At 40.2% G+C, this 17482-nt stretch overlaps 1 protein-coding gene across 1 annotated transcript in view; it reads right to left on the bottom strand.

Annotated features, from left to right (window-relative positions):
- Positions 1-16774, bottom strand: part of CHAT (choline O-acetyltransferase) — a gene marked incomplete at both ends in the record, with an annotated part of 30697 nt that extends 13923 nt beyond the window's left edge. The window contains 6 exons of the mRNA XM_079535228.1: positions 5692-5869; positions 6814-6994; positions 9828-9881; positions 11318-11436; positions 13841-14032; positions 16712-16774. Coding sequence (XP_079391354.1) covers positions 5692-5869; positions 6814-6994; positions 9828-9881; positions 11318-11436; positions 13841-14032; positions 16712-16774 — 787 coding nt within the window. The remainder of the gene's footprint in view (positions 1-5691; positions 5870-6813; positions 6995-9827; positions 9882-11317; positions 11437-13840; positions 14033-16711) is intronic.
- Positions 16775-17482: the final 708 nt, after the last annotated feature.

The raw sequence follows: 17482 nt of genomic DNA, 5'->3' as shown, positions 1-17482 counted from the left end.
CTAACTTCCTCTGTTTCTTTTTCTTGTCCTATCTCACTTGCTTCTATGGGTAGAGCAATTTCAAAATGTTTAGGTTTTGCAAATATGGAAAGCATGTTTCAAAACAAGAAAAAAATGTACCTTTGGAAATGGGTGATGTTGGTTAGTGAAGAGCTGGAAAGAAATATGTGCTTGATATCCTCCAGGGTCAGATGCAGTATAGTGGAAAAGAGCACAAATGTGAGAAAAGGAAAGATAAGAGATAGCAGTGCTCTGAAGGAAGAAGAGGGCTGTGACCTCTTACAGGTTGTGGAAAGATGATATCTGTTGGTCTAACTTACGGGGTACGTGGGTAGCCTGAACTTTCTGCACCAGATGCTGGTGGTCTGTCTCCCCACATCACATAGAACACTGATGCTTCTGTGAATTGTCTTCAAAGGCATTCAGAAGACTGATAAGGGATAATACGTCTCCCTGTGCTCTTGGACATAAAGTTCTTTTAGTATATGACACTTTCTGGGCTGAGAGTAATTGTGTTTATTCCACTGATGCTCTGAGTCCACAAATGCAAAGACTGAGAAGATGTGCATGAATGGAAGTTGCTCTGTGTATCTTAGCTGCTGGTGTTTGTGGACAGGCACTTAGAGGAAAATCTGGGTGGTGATTTACAAACTGCTCACAATTTGATCAGTGTCTCGCTTTCTGTTATCTGATGACTTTATAGATACTGCATTGTGGCTGCTGCCCACACTTCATTGACAGACACAAAGCCCTTTTTCTGACATATGACTTCAGGGTAGCTTGACTCTAGGTATTAGAGTTAATAAAATTCAGATCTGTTAAAAGCAGAAAAGTAGTGAAAAGATGTTCTTTCAAGAAAAAATATGCTCAGAGAATGGATCAAACACAGACAAAATTATCACATAGAGCAGACAATGAACTGCACAAGAACTCAAGAACCATGACTTGGGATGCAAAATAAATATTTCAGAAAGAGTTGAATCCGAAGACCATAGAATAGCTTGAGTGGAAGGGACCAGAATAACACCTGAACTCCTGGAAGACATTTCTTTTCTTTGGTTCTTTCTAATGCACATAACTGACTTGGCCAATCAGCTTTTGCTTTGTTGGGGTTTTGGGATTAAAAAGGGAAAAGAAAAAAAAAAAAAAGAGAAGATCTGGATCAAATTCAGATGTGATACTCAAAGTACAGCAGCCCCTATTGCTGTATGAATTCACGTCCTCTGCTTTGAAGGTTAGTTTGGGTTTGTTCTGCAGTCTGAGTGCAGTAAAAACACTCACTGTGTTTGTAAAACAACAGTTGCTGGGATCATTAGGAAGGCTGCTTCAAAAGTAATGTCTCTTCCTCTTCTATATTGACTCACGGCATCAGAGGTGGATGTTGGTGGGATGGCAGTAGAGGTTGAACCTTCCCACCAGTATTCCATTATGTGCTGTTGCTGTGTGACAGATGGCAGCAGAGGGGCATTCTGACAGAATGGTGTCCAACATGGAAGTGTGTATGAAGCTAAGGTGTGGAACTGAATTCATCCATGTGGAAAAAGATGGCAGTCATTGACATTCATCGATGCTTTCTGAGCATTTACAGGGACCTAACAGGGAATGTGAGTACAGTGAGGCATGGGCTCATGTGTTTCAGCAGTGGCAACTGTGATGTGAAAGATGGGTCCTGGATGGCCATGCAGATTTTTCAGCAGGCTCTTGTTCATTGCTGGCAAAAAAACATAGCTAATGCTGCTGACTATGATGAAAATAATGTTTTGTAGCTGAGAATTTGCTCCATTAGACAGTGTTATTTTTCTCTTTGTTTCTATGAAATAAATAGGGGGCATTACTTTCAGAGCAACCTGTGTACTGCTCCTTTGAAACCTTCTTAGAAGACCTATCCTCTGCTAATGGGTTTATGCAGATCCATGTATATGTCCCCTTTATAAGCTCTGCAAGTTCAAGTCTTCATTCCTGAGTGGCCCTGTCTTTCCTTGCCCAGTGCAGAACCATTGCAATTGTGCTGTAATGCTCACTACTGAAGAACCTGGGTTTTTTTTTCAGCTGCTTAACTAAGTTGGTTAATTTCATCACTGAAATGAATAGTTTGACAAATGCCAAGTAATCCAGAAACAACATAGCAAGTTTCACTAGTTTTGTTGTTTTCTTTTCTTTGCTTTTTTTTCCCCTTACAATGATGATGGATTGCAAACATTATTTAGCTGCAAGTGTGAAGGTATTCACTGTTTTACCTGAAAGTGTGCCCTGAAAATAAATTATTAGGTGTTTACCTGGGCTTTCATTAAAATACAGGAATCTTCCTTTCTCCTGTTTTAAATATATATATATATATATATATATATGTTTAAATATATACAGGTTATACATACATAAGGATGTATATATATATATGAGGAGAAAAAAGCCTGAAGATGAAACCCGTATCACATTACAAGCTTAGACAGTGAAAAACAAATAACACTACCTTTAAAAATCTCATTTTGTTTTGCTTTCTGCACAGTGAAATTGCCTCACAGAATTACTGTCTGTGTAGACACCTTTTCAGTTCCAAGTAACAAAGAAACTAGCGTGGATTAATACAGTGGTGAAAAATCACTACTCTTTTTGGCTTTGGATTTACTCTGTTGAATTCACTGACTCACAAAATTGAGTTCACTGACTGCAAGTTTGGTATTTGTTATAACAACTAGTAATTTTATTGTCTTTCTAGAAGTACATTGTAATCAAAGGATGAGTTATTTGATGTGAGTGCAAGGCAGTAAAAAGAGATAAAATGGTAGGTGTGAAATGGAAAGAGTGTCCTCGCTATATAAGCGAAAGGAAGATGCCTGTTGTCTTTTAACCCAGGCTAAACATGTACAGTGAGTGGAAATCAGAAACAAGAAATGGACATGAGAATAAAATGAGCAGGCATATGATGAAGGTAAAATGTTTATGATCTAAAGAAAGCAAGGTTATTTGTTGTTGTGCTTTTTTTTTTTTTTTTTTTTTTAATGCTTCCATTTTCTAAGGCTCTGACTACAGGCTTGTTGCAGCTGCTGATATTTCATTGGAATACTTCTGTGGAATTCAGTGGTTACAACTTTAATGATGATTACCACCCAAAATAGAGCTTAGGTATTTATCTTATGTATCTATTGATTAGAATACAAATCAACCTCTAGAGAGACCACAACTAGCTGGAAATCCTCTGTTCTTTAAACATACATGAAATGAATTTCACAGAATGTCTTGAATCAAAGAATGGCTTAGGTTGTAAAGGACCTCAAGGATCATCAGCTCCAACCGCCATTTCTGCCATGAAGAATCCCTGTGATTTAGGATTTTAGGATATGTAATGTTTTGTGAAGAAATTGGACACTGACTTCAGTTCCACATTAATTCACCCCACGTGTCAGCACTCGTGATCTCAGAGAAGCTACGACCCTGAGGAAATATTCTCTGGCTAGAAAGAACATTTAGAAGAGAATTCTGAATTTACAATCAGTTTTTTCCTTTATGTCATTCACAGTATCTGTATATCAAAACATCTAAATATTGAACTGAGTAGAAGAAGAAAAGAGAGGAGGTATTTTTGAGTTTTAATGCTGTTTGTTCAAAATTATGACTATCATCTTTAAGGGCAGAAGATGCTAATGCAGATAGAGGGGCTGGCTTTTACTTGGGTAACATTTTCGTGTGTCATCAGGAGCTGGACTCCACCAGGAAAATGCATGCAAATCTGAATTTGCACATACAGTGGCAGGAGCAGAATGGTGTCTGCATGGTTTTCAGCTCTTCAAGGAGTAAGATGTGGGGAAGCGCACCAACGGGGGCTGGTGTTTTTGAAGGTTCCTCTTCTAGCCTTGGCTAACATTCTGAGTTACTTGCTGTGTAGCTCCCCTGTGATGTTGACTTAACCACACCATGTCTGCCATTTTGGGATATTTCTTTCAGATAAATTGGACCTTTTTATTCTGCTTATTATTTGGGAAGTACAACAAGCAAATGTTTTGCTGAATGGGCGAACAGAGAAGTGTGGAACTCCTGATAGTGAGAGCTCTGCTAGCAGGAGGTTTGACAACAACAGCAGCTAAACAGTTAGACAGAGTCTGGCTGTGCAGAATTAATGGGCTCAAAAGAAAATGAGGATCTCAGAGAATTAAATGATTGCTAAGCATTTTGGAGGAATAATGTCCAGTGCCAATCCAAAGAGGTGAGATTCTTGGACACAAATGCATTTTAGCTCTGATGAATTATGTCAAAATTTGCAGCTCTGAATATCTAATTTCCCTGTTCACAGAATGGGTCTCATCGCTTTAACAAAGATTAGACAGAAGCTGCCTCTGAGTCAACTGGCTAACTAGGCAATATTTCTGAGCTTTCTTCATTGTGAGTGCACACACACCAGAATTCATCAGCACTAACATTCATGTTAGGGAGTGACCTCCACTGTGAATTGCTCTGGGTTGGGAGCTTGTTATTTTACTAGGAAAAAAAAGTCATAATATTTTCTCCATTACCTTTCTTTAAGCTACTGTGATGTAAACTGACATTCAGCTTAGGAGAGCACTATGGGATATAAGATCTGTGTTTCCCATGTGGATTCTAGGAAAGGCAAAGAATCTTCTGGTTTATATATTCTGGTATCATTCATCAGTGAGAATTTTAATAACCTCTCACCATTTCTAGGCTTTGTACCCTTACAGAAGAATTACTGTTATATCTGGTGTCTACTGTTAAGCTGTAATGTCTACTGTTAATCTATGAGTAGGTGTATATAGTTCTATAGATAACATCTATCTTACATCATTGTAAGAACAGGAAACTGGGAACAAGAAAAGGGAAGGTCTTCTTGAGATGATTAAAAAAACTATTTTGAGAATATTGGCAGCTCTCGTATATTCCAGGGTATTGGTGAAATAGAAAACTTTCCAACAGCATTGCTAAATTGGGGGTAAAGGTTTAAAATTTTTCACAGAAGAGATGAATACCAAAGTCACAAAAAATAGCAAAAATACAGCATTTACGTCACTTGGCCTCAAGGTGAAATTTATAATATGCAAAGCAATAGAAGTGACTGATGCCATTGTTTATTTTCATGTTTCAAAGGCCAGCATCTAGGACAGCTAATTGTTGCCTATTGTTGGAAGAGAGAGGTAACTAGTCACAGAAAATGACTGTTGTCACCTCTCTTAGATATTTACTTAAGATTTGAGTAAATGAGTCTTGATAATTTCTTTCTCCACTGACCAAAGAGAGTGCACAGCCAGATTCAATAATTGCTCCACTTTTACATGCCTTTGTTAGAAAAGATAAAATATATCTAAGAGTTGCCAAAAGCTAAGAGGGTACATCATTCCTATTGGTATGTAATGGATATGAAGAAAGAGACAAATCACAAAATCAGATGTAATGCAATTTATGTGATGAAGAACAGAGAATGAGGCGAGCGCTGCTTACATGGAGTAATACTAAAAAGTACACAGCCATAAGGTCAAACCGTATCTGCTGCTTTCCTTGTAACGTCCATCTGAATGATTACAAGTATTGAGATTCCTCCCACCAGACAAATTCAGCAGTGAGGCTGCACATTCAGTCTTATATTTGCTGTAAGGGTCACTCCCAGCAAAGAAAGGCAATGATGGTGAGGAGGAAGAGGAGCAAGAAGATGAAGAAGAGAAAGCTGGGATTGCTGCTGCTAACCTTTCATAAGGATCGTCCTGGCCTCTGCCCACTCTGTTCTTCCATCAGTCGTCAGCAAGCCAATTGGAGGCAGCATTTCCTCTTCATTCTCTGCCATTTTGGCTATCTTTCGTAACTGAGTGAAAAGATCTCCCTCACTGAGACGACGGAAGTTAATGACAACATCCAAAACAAAAAACTGCAAAAAAGAAGTCAGAAGAACAGTCACAGGTGAGTTGGACCATTACTTGTCTGGCATTTTGCCTTCACTGCGTGTCCTTGATGTGCTGAGGTCTGCCTAGAGAGCCAGGCCTGAGGATCACAGAGAACAAAAACATTACTTCTCAGCACTGCTGGGCTTTGACAACAAGGGTTGTAGGGGACTTGCACGATTGTGTTGGACTCAAAACATTTGCTATATGAATAAACTAAAAAGCACCTGAGGAGATAAAACCACAAAGCACGTAAATAATTTGCATAATATTATTTGTTTAAAATGAACCTAGAGAACTTCCCATTGAGGTGAAGAGCAGGACTTCCTGGGAAAGGGGCTTGCTAAGATCTAGCCCTTTATTCAAAGGGGGGCTGCAGGCAAGGTATGCTCCAGCACTACACATTGGCTGAGTTATATGGTACTCTGCCCAGGCCATGTAATCTGCAGCCAGAGGGGATTTACTGGTTGGGACAGACTCACTCTAACGCTTTAATATTTCTGCCTGCTCCTCTGCTAACTTCTGCAGGCATAGATTAGTCCCCCCTGCAAGAGCAGGTGGTATGTATGTCATGCATTGTGTGCCAAGACTTGACTGTCAAAAGAAGAGCATTTCCAGCAAATGCATTCTAATAAGATTTTCTTCCTCTGTGGTTTCTTCTCTGTTTAATAAACATTTTTGTTTCAGTGAAAAAGCAAATGAATTCTGCCACATTCCTCTTTTCTGCATCATTGTGCTTGGAACATAATGTGGGACAAAAATGCTGCAGAAGCATCTTTTGGAAACATTGACAGTGAGTCTTTGGTAAGAAGAGAGCTCATACATAGCACGCTAATTGTGTTTCTGAACAGTAATTAGATTAAACTCTTCTTGAGTGAATTTAAAGAAAGTAAGAAAAATAGAAAGGTATTAAAAGAGAACACCCATTTACCTGATTGTTACAAGCAACAATGATGTGCTCTGGTTCTGGCATTACACAGCTTTTCTGGGCCACAAGGGTGTCTTTGGTATGTCCTGGAAGACGATAGGAAGAAAAGAGTCCATAGTATTGCTTCATACAGAGAGGCTGACCAGACAGCTGTCCACGAGCAAAATCAACAGGTAAAGCATGGCTGGAGAGAGAGAAGGAGGAAAACAAAGCCAGAGAAAAAGAGGGGAGAGGGGGGAGAGAGAGAGACAGAAAGGAAAAGAAATCTAATCTGTCCTTTGTTCTGTTACAATTAGATCAGGTATAACATAAATTGAATAATAAAATGAGATTACAGTATAAGGGAAATAGATGAATTCCTATACTAAAGTTAAATATATCATTCCTGGCAGCCTCATGCATATTCATTAGGCAGTTGCATTATCATCTAGTTCAAATGGAAAAAAAAAAAGCACATCAGGAGCAGCTTTGCAATGGAAGCCTCCCAAGAGGGGACCCCAGAAACTTGCCCAGACAGAAGCCAGCAGCAACAGAACAGCTGGAAAAAATGTAGCACCTTAAAAAGTAAAAGTACTGATGAAATTCAGCGCAAGTGGCAGCAGCCCTGCACTGAGCATGTGAGAGAAGGTGTACCTTCAGCCCCCAGGTCTGCACCTGGTGAACAGAAATGACTGGGGCAATGCAGAAGTCACATCTGTTTTCCAGAGAGCGTCACTTATGTGCTAATCATTACTCACATCTGTGGGGAAATAAATGCTGAAAAGGCCATTCCTTCTTTAATGGAAAGTATGTGGAAACCACACTTCCTAAAAGGCTTCTTCAGTGGCAGGAAAAAAAGTGTTATCACAATTATGGCTATGGATTGTAAAATATTCCACTGACACTGCATCAAGAAATAATGGTGCTGCCACTCAGGAGAGGTTGCAGAAACCACAGGGGGAAGAAGATGTTGTGATGTAGAGGTTTTCCCTCAGCAAGAAGACAAAGCTTCAGGCCTGCCAGAGAGGGACCAGAGCAAAGCATTCAAGGCCAAGCTGGATGTGGCTCTGAGCAGCCTGCTCTGGTGGTTGATGACCCTGCACGTAGCAGGAGGTTGAAACCAGATGGTCATTGTGGTCCTTTTCAACCTAGGCCATTCTATAATTCTATGATTCTATGAAAGCAGCACATGAGGAGGGTTATGGTCAAGCAGCTAGTGCAGTGTAACATCTCATGCTATTTTATCTTGTTTGACAGCCTTTTTTAGAACTTTTGCAGTTCTAAACCAGGGATATACATTTCAGTTCCTGGCTGTTGAAGTCTCTGTATCACTTAACTTCCTTGAACAGCTGCTTAACATTTTTTCTTTCTTATCAGAAAAACAGGTTTGTTAGTGTTTCACTTCTCCTACATTCTGTATAATGCAGAAATCTCCTATTTAACACACTATTTAGCACGAGTACTGAAGAGATTTAAAAAGCATCTATGATGCTCACAAATAATGAATTAGTGTGGTAGATTTAGATTAGACAATCTGTATTTGCAGCAGCTAAGAAAGGGATTATTGACATTGACTGATGAGGCTGAAAAACATACTGATTTAGATGTCTAAGATCTTACGACTGTCTTATAGGAGCAAGTTAGGCTTGCTTTGAAATACTTTATCCTGGCAATTGCATGGCATATCTGCACTGTTAAAACTAAACACCTGCGTTTGGGATTGTGTGCTTCTACATGTAGGATGACCCAAGAGAAGAGAGCAGTAGACTCACTGGTGTAAGTCATTAACAGCAAGGAGGAGCTAAAAATGTTACAAGTACGGTGTCCTCATAATCTTACAGAAGGGCTGATGAGCAACCGCTACTAACAACATGAGGGATACTCTACTGAGAACTTAAATGATTATCGATCTAAGGGAAGCAAGTCTGATAGCAGGAGTCTTTGGCTCTTGTTCAGTATGACCTGAATAATAAGAATGTAGATTATTCTTTGGTTGAGCAAAGTGGCTTCTTATCACAGATGCTGTTATATAAAGATGCAGTGAAGTACATTAATATGCAATAGTACCTCATCACACATCTGCAGTGGTCTGTGTGGTTCCATTGCATACCTTGGACAAAACCACATCTTAGATAAGTACTTCTTCCATACTTTCTGAGTAGTTGTCAGACTTCTGAAGTGAAAAATCAAGTAACCCTTTCACCTTCTTTTTCTTTTTTCTGGTTCATACAAGATAAGAACTACGTTGTTTATGTACGGATTTTGTTTTCCTCATCTAAATAAGCATTGGTTATAGAATACCATGTTGGCCTGTTGTATTTCCAGTCAGGAAAATGATCCCTTCTCCACTTACAAGGCAGTGTCTGTTGTCCTTGGCTCTCTACTACTTCTGCTCTTCAGTAGGCAGTGAACTTGGAACACGCTAAGTGAGGTTGAAAAACATAACGTGTTGTCACAAGCTGCTCTGAGCTACCTCATGACTTAAAATATAATGGATTTTCGTCCTGGTTTATACACAGAAAGCATCAATAGAATATGGAACTTTTAAATTTTTGTCACATACTGAAGCAAACAGTCTGTGGTGAGGCTTCTTTTTTCTGGTGAAATGTGTTATTTCTTTTCTTTTGAGGGTGATGAGAGGGGCTGATGTTCTGAACGGGAGGTTCATACATAGCAGGTATGGCACTCTAGCAGGTGGTCAGTACTGGGGAGGGTGTGCAGGCTGTATTACTGCTCTGCTGCTGCTCCTTGGGAGCACACCCCTCCTGGTGTGTACTCACTAGTTCTGTTAGACAGGTTGTCTGTGCCCTTTAGGCTGTGCTGCGCAAGCGATGACTGCCAAGCGTCAAAAAGCATCCTTCCCCAAGCAGTAATAAAGCAGAAAGACATAAAGAATCCCTGAAGCAGCCATGCCAGAGCCCCAGCCCTTCCAAATGTTGGTGAGGTGTGATGCAGCCTGGCTTTGGGCATGTTAGAGCACCCTTGAATTAGAAGCCCTGTAGATAGTCTAACAGCAGCTCCCCTTCCAAGCTACTTACCTGTCTAGTAAAGCTTTATAGTCTTGCACACCCGAAACAAGATTGGCAGCAAATCTGCAAGTAACAGATAGAATTGCCATCAGTCTTTTGTCATTCAGTGACACTGGACTGTTTCTGAGGGACAGAGGAGAGCCTGAATGATTGATGACACAGCATAAGGAAGAAAGTCCTCTGGCTTGGCAATAGAAGCCCGTTGCCTATGGCCAAAACCTAAATGAATTAATGTCAAGAGAAATATGAAATCCTAGAGATGGTCCCTTCAAATGGTTAAATTACCAGAGTAGGAAGCCTGGAAGCATTTATTTAGAGAATGGGAACAGAGGCTGAATATCTAATAGAATCCTTAATGTGGGTTTCAATATCTATACTCATAAGCTGTCCAATTTATTAGAGTACTTCCTTTCCTAAGGAGATATTCTTTCTGTGGTGCTGTAGATAGGTGTATTATTTCCTGACACTGCTGTTTGTGCTGTGTGAATGGGCAGCTCTGAGAAAAATATTTCCTCATTAAAGCGCGTGCATTAGAAAATGCAAAACAGAAGTTTTTAGAAAGCTGCGTGCACAATAAATTTGGTCAGTAATGAATGGAAGCATTTATAGTTGTGTTTAAAGTAAAGAGATACACTGGCTGTCTTTGCAAAATGTGAAAATAACAAATTGTCTTCAGGGTGCTGGCTGTTTTATAATAGCATAAATTCACAAGCAGTTAATTCTTTAAGTAATGAGCAGCTTGAGAGTGCTAAAAGCAAAGAGGAACACTGTGCTATATGAAAATGGATTTGATCTGGTTTAGTGTGTAAAAGGAGAAAATGTTTTGGTAAAAGCTGAAAAATGGAACTGTGTTCTATGGGTGCCTGGAGAGGTATATTTTGTGCTTGGCTACTTGTCTACCTTTTCCCTTTGGAAATGACTGTAATTTCCCATAACAGTTCAAAGGAGAAAAGACAACTCAGGAAAGATGGGCTGGAGAGAAGCCATGCTGCTGGGGAGGAATGACTTCTGAACTCTTGTTCTTAGATCTCCTGTCTTTCTGGTGCCCTTTTTGGCACCTGGCAGAGACAACTTAACGTCAGAGTTTCAATTTGCAAGGTGGGTAGGTGTTGTAGTGATGGCATGTTACAGATTGCTTTCCTTTATACGTGTCAGAAATTAGTATTTCTTGTTCCTATCGGGAAAAGGTTTACTTGAAGTATACAATGAAACACCTTGCAAGTATTTCTTTAAAAAGATGATAAATGCTATGCCTTTTTTTCCTCCTCCTTCTTCTTTTTCTTTTTTTTTTTTCTTTTTATTTTTTCCAGGCAATAAACATAACAGTAATGACACATTTATTTCTGGATCTCAGTATGAGTAAATCCAATTCTCCTGGGAAATCATTTAGTGGTTACAGCCCTTATTTTTTTAAATGAAAGTTGATTGTCCTTTTGCAAAAGCTGTGTATTTTAAATACTCATTCATTTAGCAAAAATTGCAAAGTCTTAGTGCATTACCTTAGCTGGTCATTTACATCTTTGAAATTCTGACGAGCAAAGATAATTGCTGGGCTGGAGTTGACTGGAAGAGCCAACCGGTTGTTGAGGTACATGTCATCTAGCCAGTAGTTAAACACCTGAGGGAGGGAAAGAGACACACAGCCTTAGAAGGAAAGAGACATGCAGCCTTAAAGCTACCAGTGAGCTGTAGAGAGGCAGTCAGGGTGGGGGTGCTTGGTGCCCCCTGTGTCAGGCATGGGATCTGATTAATGGAGCCACTGAGCATTTTCAGCCTGGGCTCTGTGACCTCAGCTCAGCTGAAATCAGCCGCAATTCTATAATCCTATTTTTCAATCAATGGCAATTTACAGTGTGTTCCATTAAAGAGCAAATGAGCCCCTTATTGTGGTGGTTTAGGTATGTTGTTTGCTTCTCTCTACAGGAAAAATGTATTTTGAGTACGACACTATAACTCCTGAATAGCGACTGGGATAAATTTAAGAGGCAGGCAGAATTTTACTTGATGGAAGCATTCATCCAGGTTTGTCAGTAATGTTTGTCAGTAATACCCAGATGCTCTGTTGTTAGCTATCAGAGAGCATCCTGATGCAGGACGGAGTTGAGAAAAGAATTTTGGTGAGCCTAATGGCTCGGCCCTGCAGATATTGGCATGTGAACAGGGCCTCTGGAGGATTCCCTCTGTGTCCGTTGACACAAATGCAAATTACTAATGCTTGATCCAGACAGACATACATTTTAAACAATTTTATTAAAAACAGATGTATGTTTACAGCCTGCCTTTATGTTTGAGAAGGGTTTAAAGAACCATTGTTTGGAAAATGGAGGATTTCCTAAAGAAAAAGATGAAATAGTCTGTCAGAGTATTTTGCATACAGTAACTATACATAACAATGAAATTATGCAAAAATAATCACAGATGCATGCATCAGTTGGAAAAGTTTTCCTCTGAGATATTTCATTGCTGTTAGAACAGATGCTTCCCCCACAGTCTCTGGAGCCTTCAGGAGAGAACAGACTAGAGCTGTACTCCTGGCAAGTTACGTTGCAAGTAAAAGTGCTTTTAGATTATCTTAAGAATCAGATATTTAATTTTAATAAGCAGTATTTAAGGTTGAGATGTTTCAGAAAATACTTATACATCTTCCTTTGGTAAGTTTTATGCTGTAGGTGGTTAAATAACCAGTTTTCTCTTGGTGTTAACAGGAATGCCATTTAACAAATTGTTAAGTTAGCTGTGAAAACTATGAAGTTCTGTGATCCAAATAAGAAAATGAAATTGGACTATATTTGGTGAAGCCCTCAGATTGTGGAAACAGCTAGAATAGATATTAAGCAGTGCTTTTAAACTAAAAGCACTGCCAGCACTGTAGCCTTTACTTCTGACAGAAACAGTTTGTCAGGTTTTCTAGGGGTAACACAGCAGATGAGCTTAGGGAAAACAACACTTCACTGATGCAGTAGCAAGTCTGCAAGATATCACGAAATCCGTGAAACCACTAAGTGGTTTTTCCTTGCTGTGATGGAAGAACTTCAATACAAAGGTTATCTTTCTATATATTCTTACATGGTAAATGCAAGCAGGACAAACCGTAATTTTGTGGAATGATGGAATCTCCTTTATCTATGGCTTGTTTAATTTTCCTGTCTTGCGAAGAAGAGACCTAGACTTTCTTAAAGGCTGAGGTCTTGGCCTTGCCTATGTGCTACATATAAGTATGTGTGTGTATATTTTACAAGGAAAATACTTCAGAGTAACTACATATAGTACACTGTGACAATGAATGTCAAACAACAGTCTTACTTAAAAGGGTAATTCCTATCCTAAAGTATTGCATTCTGGAATGGTTTGACCGCAGTGGGCTATGGCTAGATGGACTCCGGTGTTTTTTATACAGCCCTACAGAGTTCATTTTTCATATGACTAAAAAACTGAATCTTGTTATTGGGCAGAAAAGCTAGCAAATCCAAGAAGGATGTAATGTAGTGCTTAGGTTAGATATTAGGAGGCAGTTTTTCACCCAGAGAGTGGTGACACACTGGAACAGGTTGCCCAAGGAGGCTGTGGATGCCCCATCCCTGGAGGCATTCAAGGCCAGGCTGGATGTGGCTCTGGGCAGCCTGGTCTGGTGGCTGGCGACCCTGCACATAGCAGGGGGTTGGAACTGGATGAGCATTGTGGTCCTTCTCAACCTAGGCCATCCTATGATTCTGTAGGACTTATGTCCTACAGGTATCACTGTCACATGAATTCTGGGACTCATTAATTCTCAATTAATTATCTCAACAAACTGTTGACCTGAAAATGTAACAAATGTAATGGTGTGGATTTTGTCATTGCTTGCAAACCTTAGCCTAATATGTCTGAAATATTCATTCCCTTTGGTAGAATCAGATGGGATCCCTGTTTTGCAGAGACCTGTTAAAAGAAAGCAGTTATCACATACACAACATCATACAACATCACAAATGGTTAGTAAACTTCAAATACAGCAATTATTTCTCTAATCCGCGTTTGCTTACCCAGTTTGCTGTCTTTTCCCTTCTTTCCTCGAGGATTAGCTGCAAGGATTCCCCAAGGCCTCCTGCAACTCCAAACTGCTCCACAACACTCTTGGTCTTTCTAAATTGCTCTTCTGGCACCAAGTGTTTCATGCACCGTAGGTACATCTGTAAGGTCTGTTGTAGTGGTGGGACTGGAAGTTTAGGTACTGCCTGAGCATTACAAAAAAATCAAACTAGTAAGTAATTGTACTTGTTCCTAAACTGTCCTGTTTTGTTCTTGTCTAGATAGGCAAAGTGAATGTTAAATACACTGCTGTGGTGGGTTGGCCCCAGCCAGTTGCTTGCTCCCTTCAACTAAGTGGTAGAGGGAGATAACAAGAAGACCAGAAGTTAGAAAACTCTTGGGTCAAAACAAGGACAGCTTATTAAGTGGAGAAAAGAAGGGAAAAAACAGATGCAGGCAATCACTCACTACCTCCCACAAGTTGACTGATGCCCATACAGTCTCCAAAGCAATAGCTATCGGCTCTCAAACTGCTGTGCATGACGCTGCGTGTAACAGAATGCAGTGCAAATTCCCTTTAGTCAGTTTGGGTCAGCTATCCCTGCTAAGTCCTTCCTTCCCAGCATCTTGCCTACCTGCAGCCTACTTGCTGAGGAGAAGTGGGAAAAAAAGGAAAGCTTTGATGCTGTGCAACTACTGCTCAGCAATAGCAAAAAATAATGGTGTGTTATCAGCAGTTACTTACAAAATTATGAATTATGACACCATATGAACCCTTATGGAGAAAATTAACTCCATCCCAGCCAGATCTGGCACAACAGTATTTTTGCAGTAGAGTATGATTTAGACTGGCCTCTGATTTAGGATCTGCCAAGTCAGGCCAGTATGTACCAGAATGGCTGAATCTGTGGGCTGAAACCAATGTCTGCCCAACCCTGCAGACTCCTACAGCAGTCAGTATCACATATTTATGAAATGGACAGGAATCTAGTGAGGTCCAGCAGTGGGATATATATGTTCTTGCACCTCCCCACAAGCAGTGGATTAGAACAGGCTGGAGACTTAGGTTAGGGCCATTGCATTTTGTAGCTTATGACAGTTCTGTTGTTGATAAATATATTGCATCCCTCTTTGAATCCATTAATTCTATTGTAGCAGTTGAGATGCCTGATCACTGCAAATGTAATTGTGTGACTTCAGTGGAGTTTCACTAGGTCATGAAGCACCTGAATTTTACTACACAGTATACAGTTGTACAAATACTGAAGTGGTGCTACCTTTCTAGTAGTCCTTTGGCCAATGAACATTTTGTTGATAGGCCAGGAAACTAGGAATTTTTTTTATTTTTTTTTTTTAAATGTAGAATTAACTAAGTGAAGTGTAACTAGTCATTTAAAAGTCAGAGGAATTTGGGGGCAGTGGAAAATCAAGCTATGAAGTAATCCATGAAAGCCAGGAAATTATAAGAGGGTCTGATGTTCTAAACATCATTCCTGAAGGAGATAGGCATGGCAGTTAACTTTTCAGCTGGGTGGTACGTCATTTAGCTGTGCTTTTCTGTTCGTAACTAGCATAGACCTGTCATGCTACTCTTGTTAGGGAAGAAGTGACCAGAGTTGTGAATACTCTTGTATTAATTACTGTTTAATTCTGATTAAGGTAAAACTATATGCAGAATGCAATCAATTTTAGTGAGAATTTATAAACTACAATTATCCCAAAATATTGACATTCTAACAATTAAATGTCTTAGCTGCACAGCTAAACTGTATGATTTTAGAAGATAAGCATTCTTAACTTGACATCTACCTTAAACTGTGTGACTAAACTATACAGCCTTAAGAAACTGAAATGTCTTGCAATTACTTAACAAAGCTACAAGAGAAGCAGAACAAAAAGAGAATATTGAGAGAAACAGAAAGAATGAGAAAGATGGACAGACAGGAGAAAAAGGAAAGGTCACCGCTCCGTTTTGAAGAGCTGAGTTCCAGCACCAGGCCTGCTGGCACTGGAGGAGGGATGGTGGGGAGAGGAGCTGAGAGCACTTGTCCAGAGGTTGTTGTCTCAAAGTGGCAAACACCAATGGCACAGGGCCCCTCTCAGGCATCCTTTTATGCCTGCCAGGTTTGCAGGTGTGCCATCCCAAGGTCGTAAGCAAGTTTGATTTTCAAGGGATTGCAGGACCAGAGCATGATTTCATTTAGAAGGGACGTCTGGGCCTCACCTCATCCTACCTGCTGCTCAGAGCAAGGCAAGCTGCCAACTGCTGTGCCACTGCATGCAGGGAGGGAGAAGGGTGGCACATATGCTCCAAAGAAGCACGAGGAGGGCAGTGGGTGTCCTCTGAGCTCAAGTCCCAGTTCTGCCTTGTGACCTCCACAGACAAGTCAGTGCCGAGCTATCTTTTACCTATCTAGAAAGTAAAGATTATAGGTACTCATAAAAAGAGTCATGAGGTGACCTGTTTCTAACTTGGATGCAAATCCAAGCTTAGCCTGGGTCTCAGAAATAGAAAGATGGTGATTTTTTAGTTTCAAGTTATGTGTAGTCGGGGCATCTGTTCTGTCACTCATTCCTCAGTCAGAGGAAATAAATGTGTCACATTTCTTTTTAATACCTGAATTTGGCCCTTCCTTTCTGATAAGGCTATTGCACATTTCATGGCTCTGCTTAGGAAAAAGGCTTTAAACTTCAGGGGCTTAGATGACTAATGAGAGGCATGCGCATCTGACATCTTTTGAACCAGCTTGCAAATAAAGGAAACAGCTCTAGAACAGAGTTTGCTTTACAGTTACTATAACGTACAGCATCAATCTTACTGTCAGCTGTTAAAAGTAACATATCTTTGTTTTTTGCTTTTTATTTTCCCCCAAACAGTCACTTACTGGCTCATCTTTACTGCGTGAATCTTTCTCCTTCTTCTGCATGTCTTTTTCTAAAACAGGCATTCCTGCATTTCCTTTGAGATTTTTTTTGTTGAAGACAGAAATTGCAGTCACTCAGGGGCTCTTGGAGCCTCACAACTCAGTTCTGGAAACAGAGAAGATTTAAAGTCCAGTCAGTACCCATTATTTATAATGAAAATGTACATTGGAAGTATTCCCTGTGCAAGCACAGACAAGCCTCAGAATGCAAAACTGAAGAGAAGTACAACATTTAGAACTAGCTAATCTGAGCCCTATGGAGTTTTCTCTGTTTGTCTGGTCGTCCCCTTTCACTATACGTTTATTTATCCAGAACAAGCTGATGCACATAAACGGTCCCTTGTGAGCATGGTTTACTTTGTCACTCTGATTTACTTTGCAGTGCTCTGTGTCATGTTTTGTACACTTTGTATTGCTTTTATATGTCAACTGGAAAAGATAGGAGACTTCTCTGTGACTGTACTTCTGCCAGCTCAGATAACTGCAAGGATGCAGTTTACTATGGATCTTATATGCCCCTCCCCCCTGCCATTTTAAATGAAAGCCCCATGACCTTTAAATGTATTAATCACTGTACAGTTACGCAGACCCACTGAGGTGCTGAGACCTCTGTGTTAAGGATGTGGAGGCTGCAGAAAGGACTGTGATGGGGGCTGGAAACTGAAGGGGTGTGGGTGCTTTGGGGCACAGCTTCTGGGCTGGGAGACCCCAGGAGCATGCCTAGGCAAGCAG

Source organism: Tetrao urogallus, assembly GCF_951394365.1.
Source record: "Tetrao urogallus genome assembly, chromosome: 5".
Lineage (NCBI taxonomy): Eukaryota > Metazoa > Chordata > Aves > Galliformes > Phasianidae > Tetrao > Tetrao urogallus.
The sequence above is the reverse complement of the archived record's forward strand: the minus strand, read 5'-3'. Positions and strand labels throughout refer to the sequence as shown.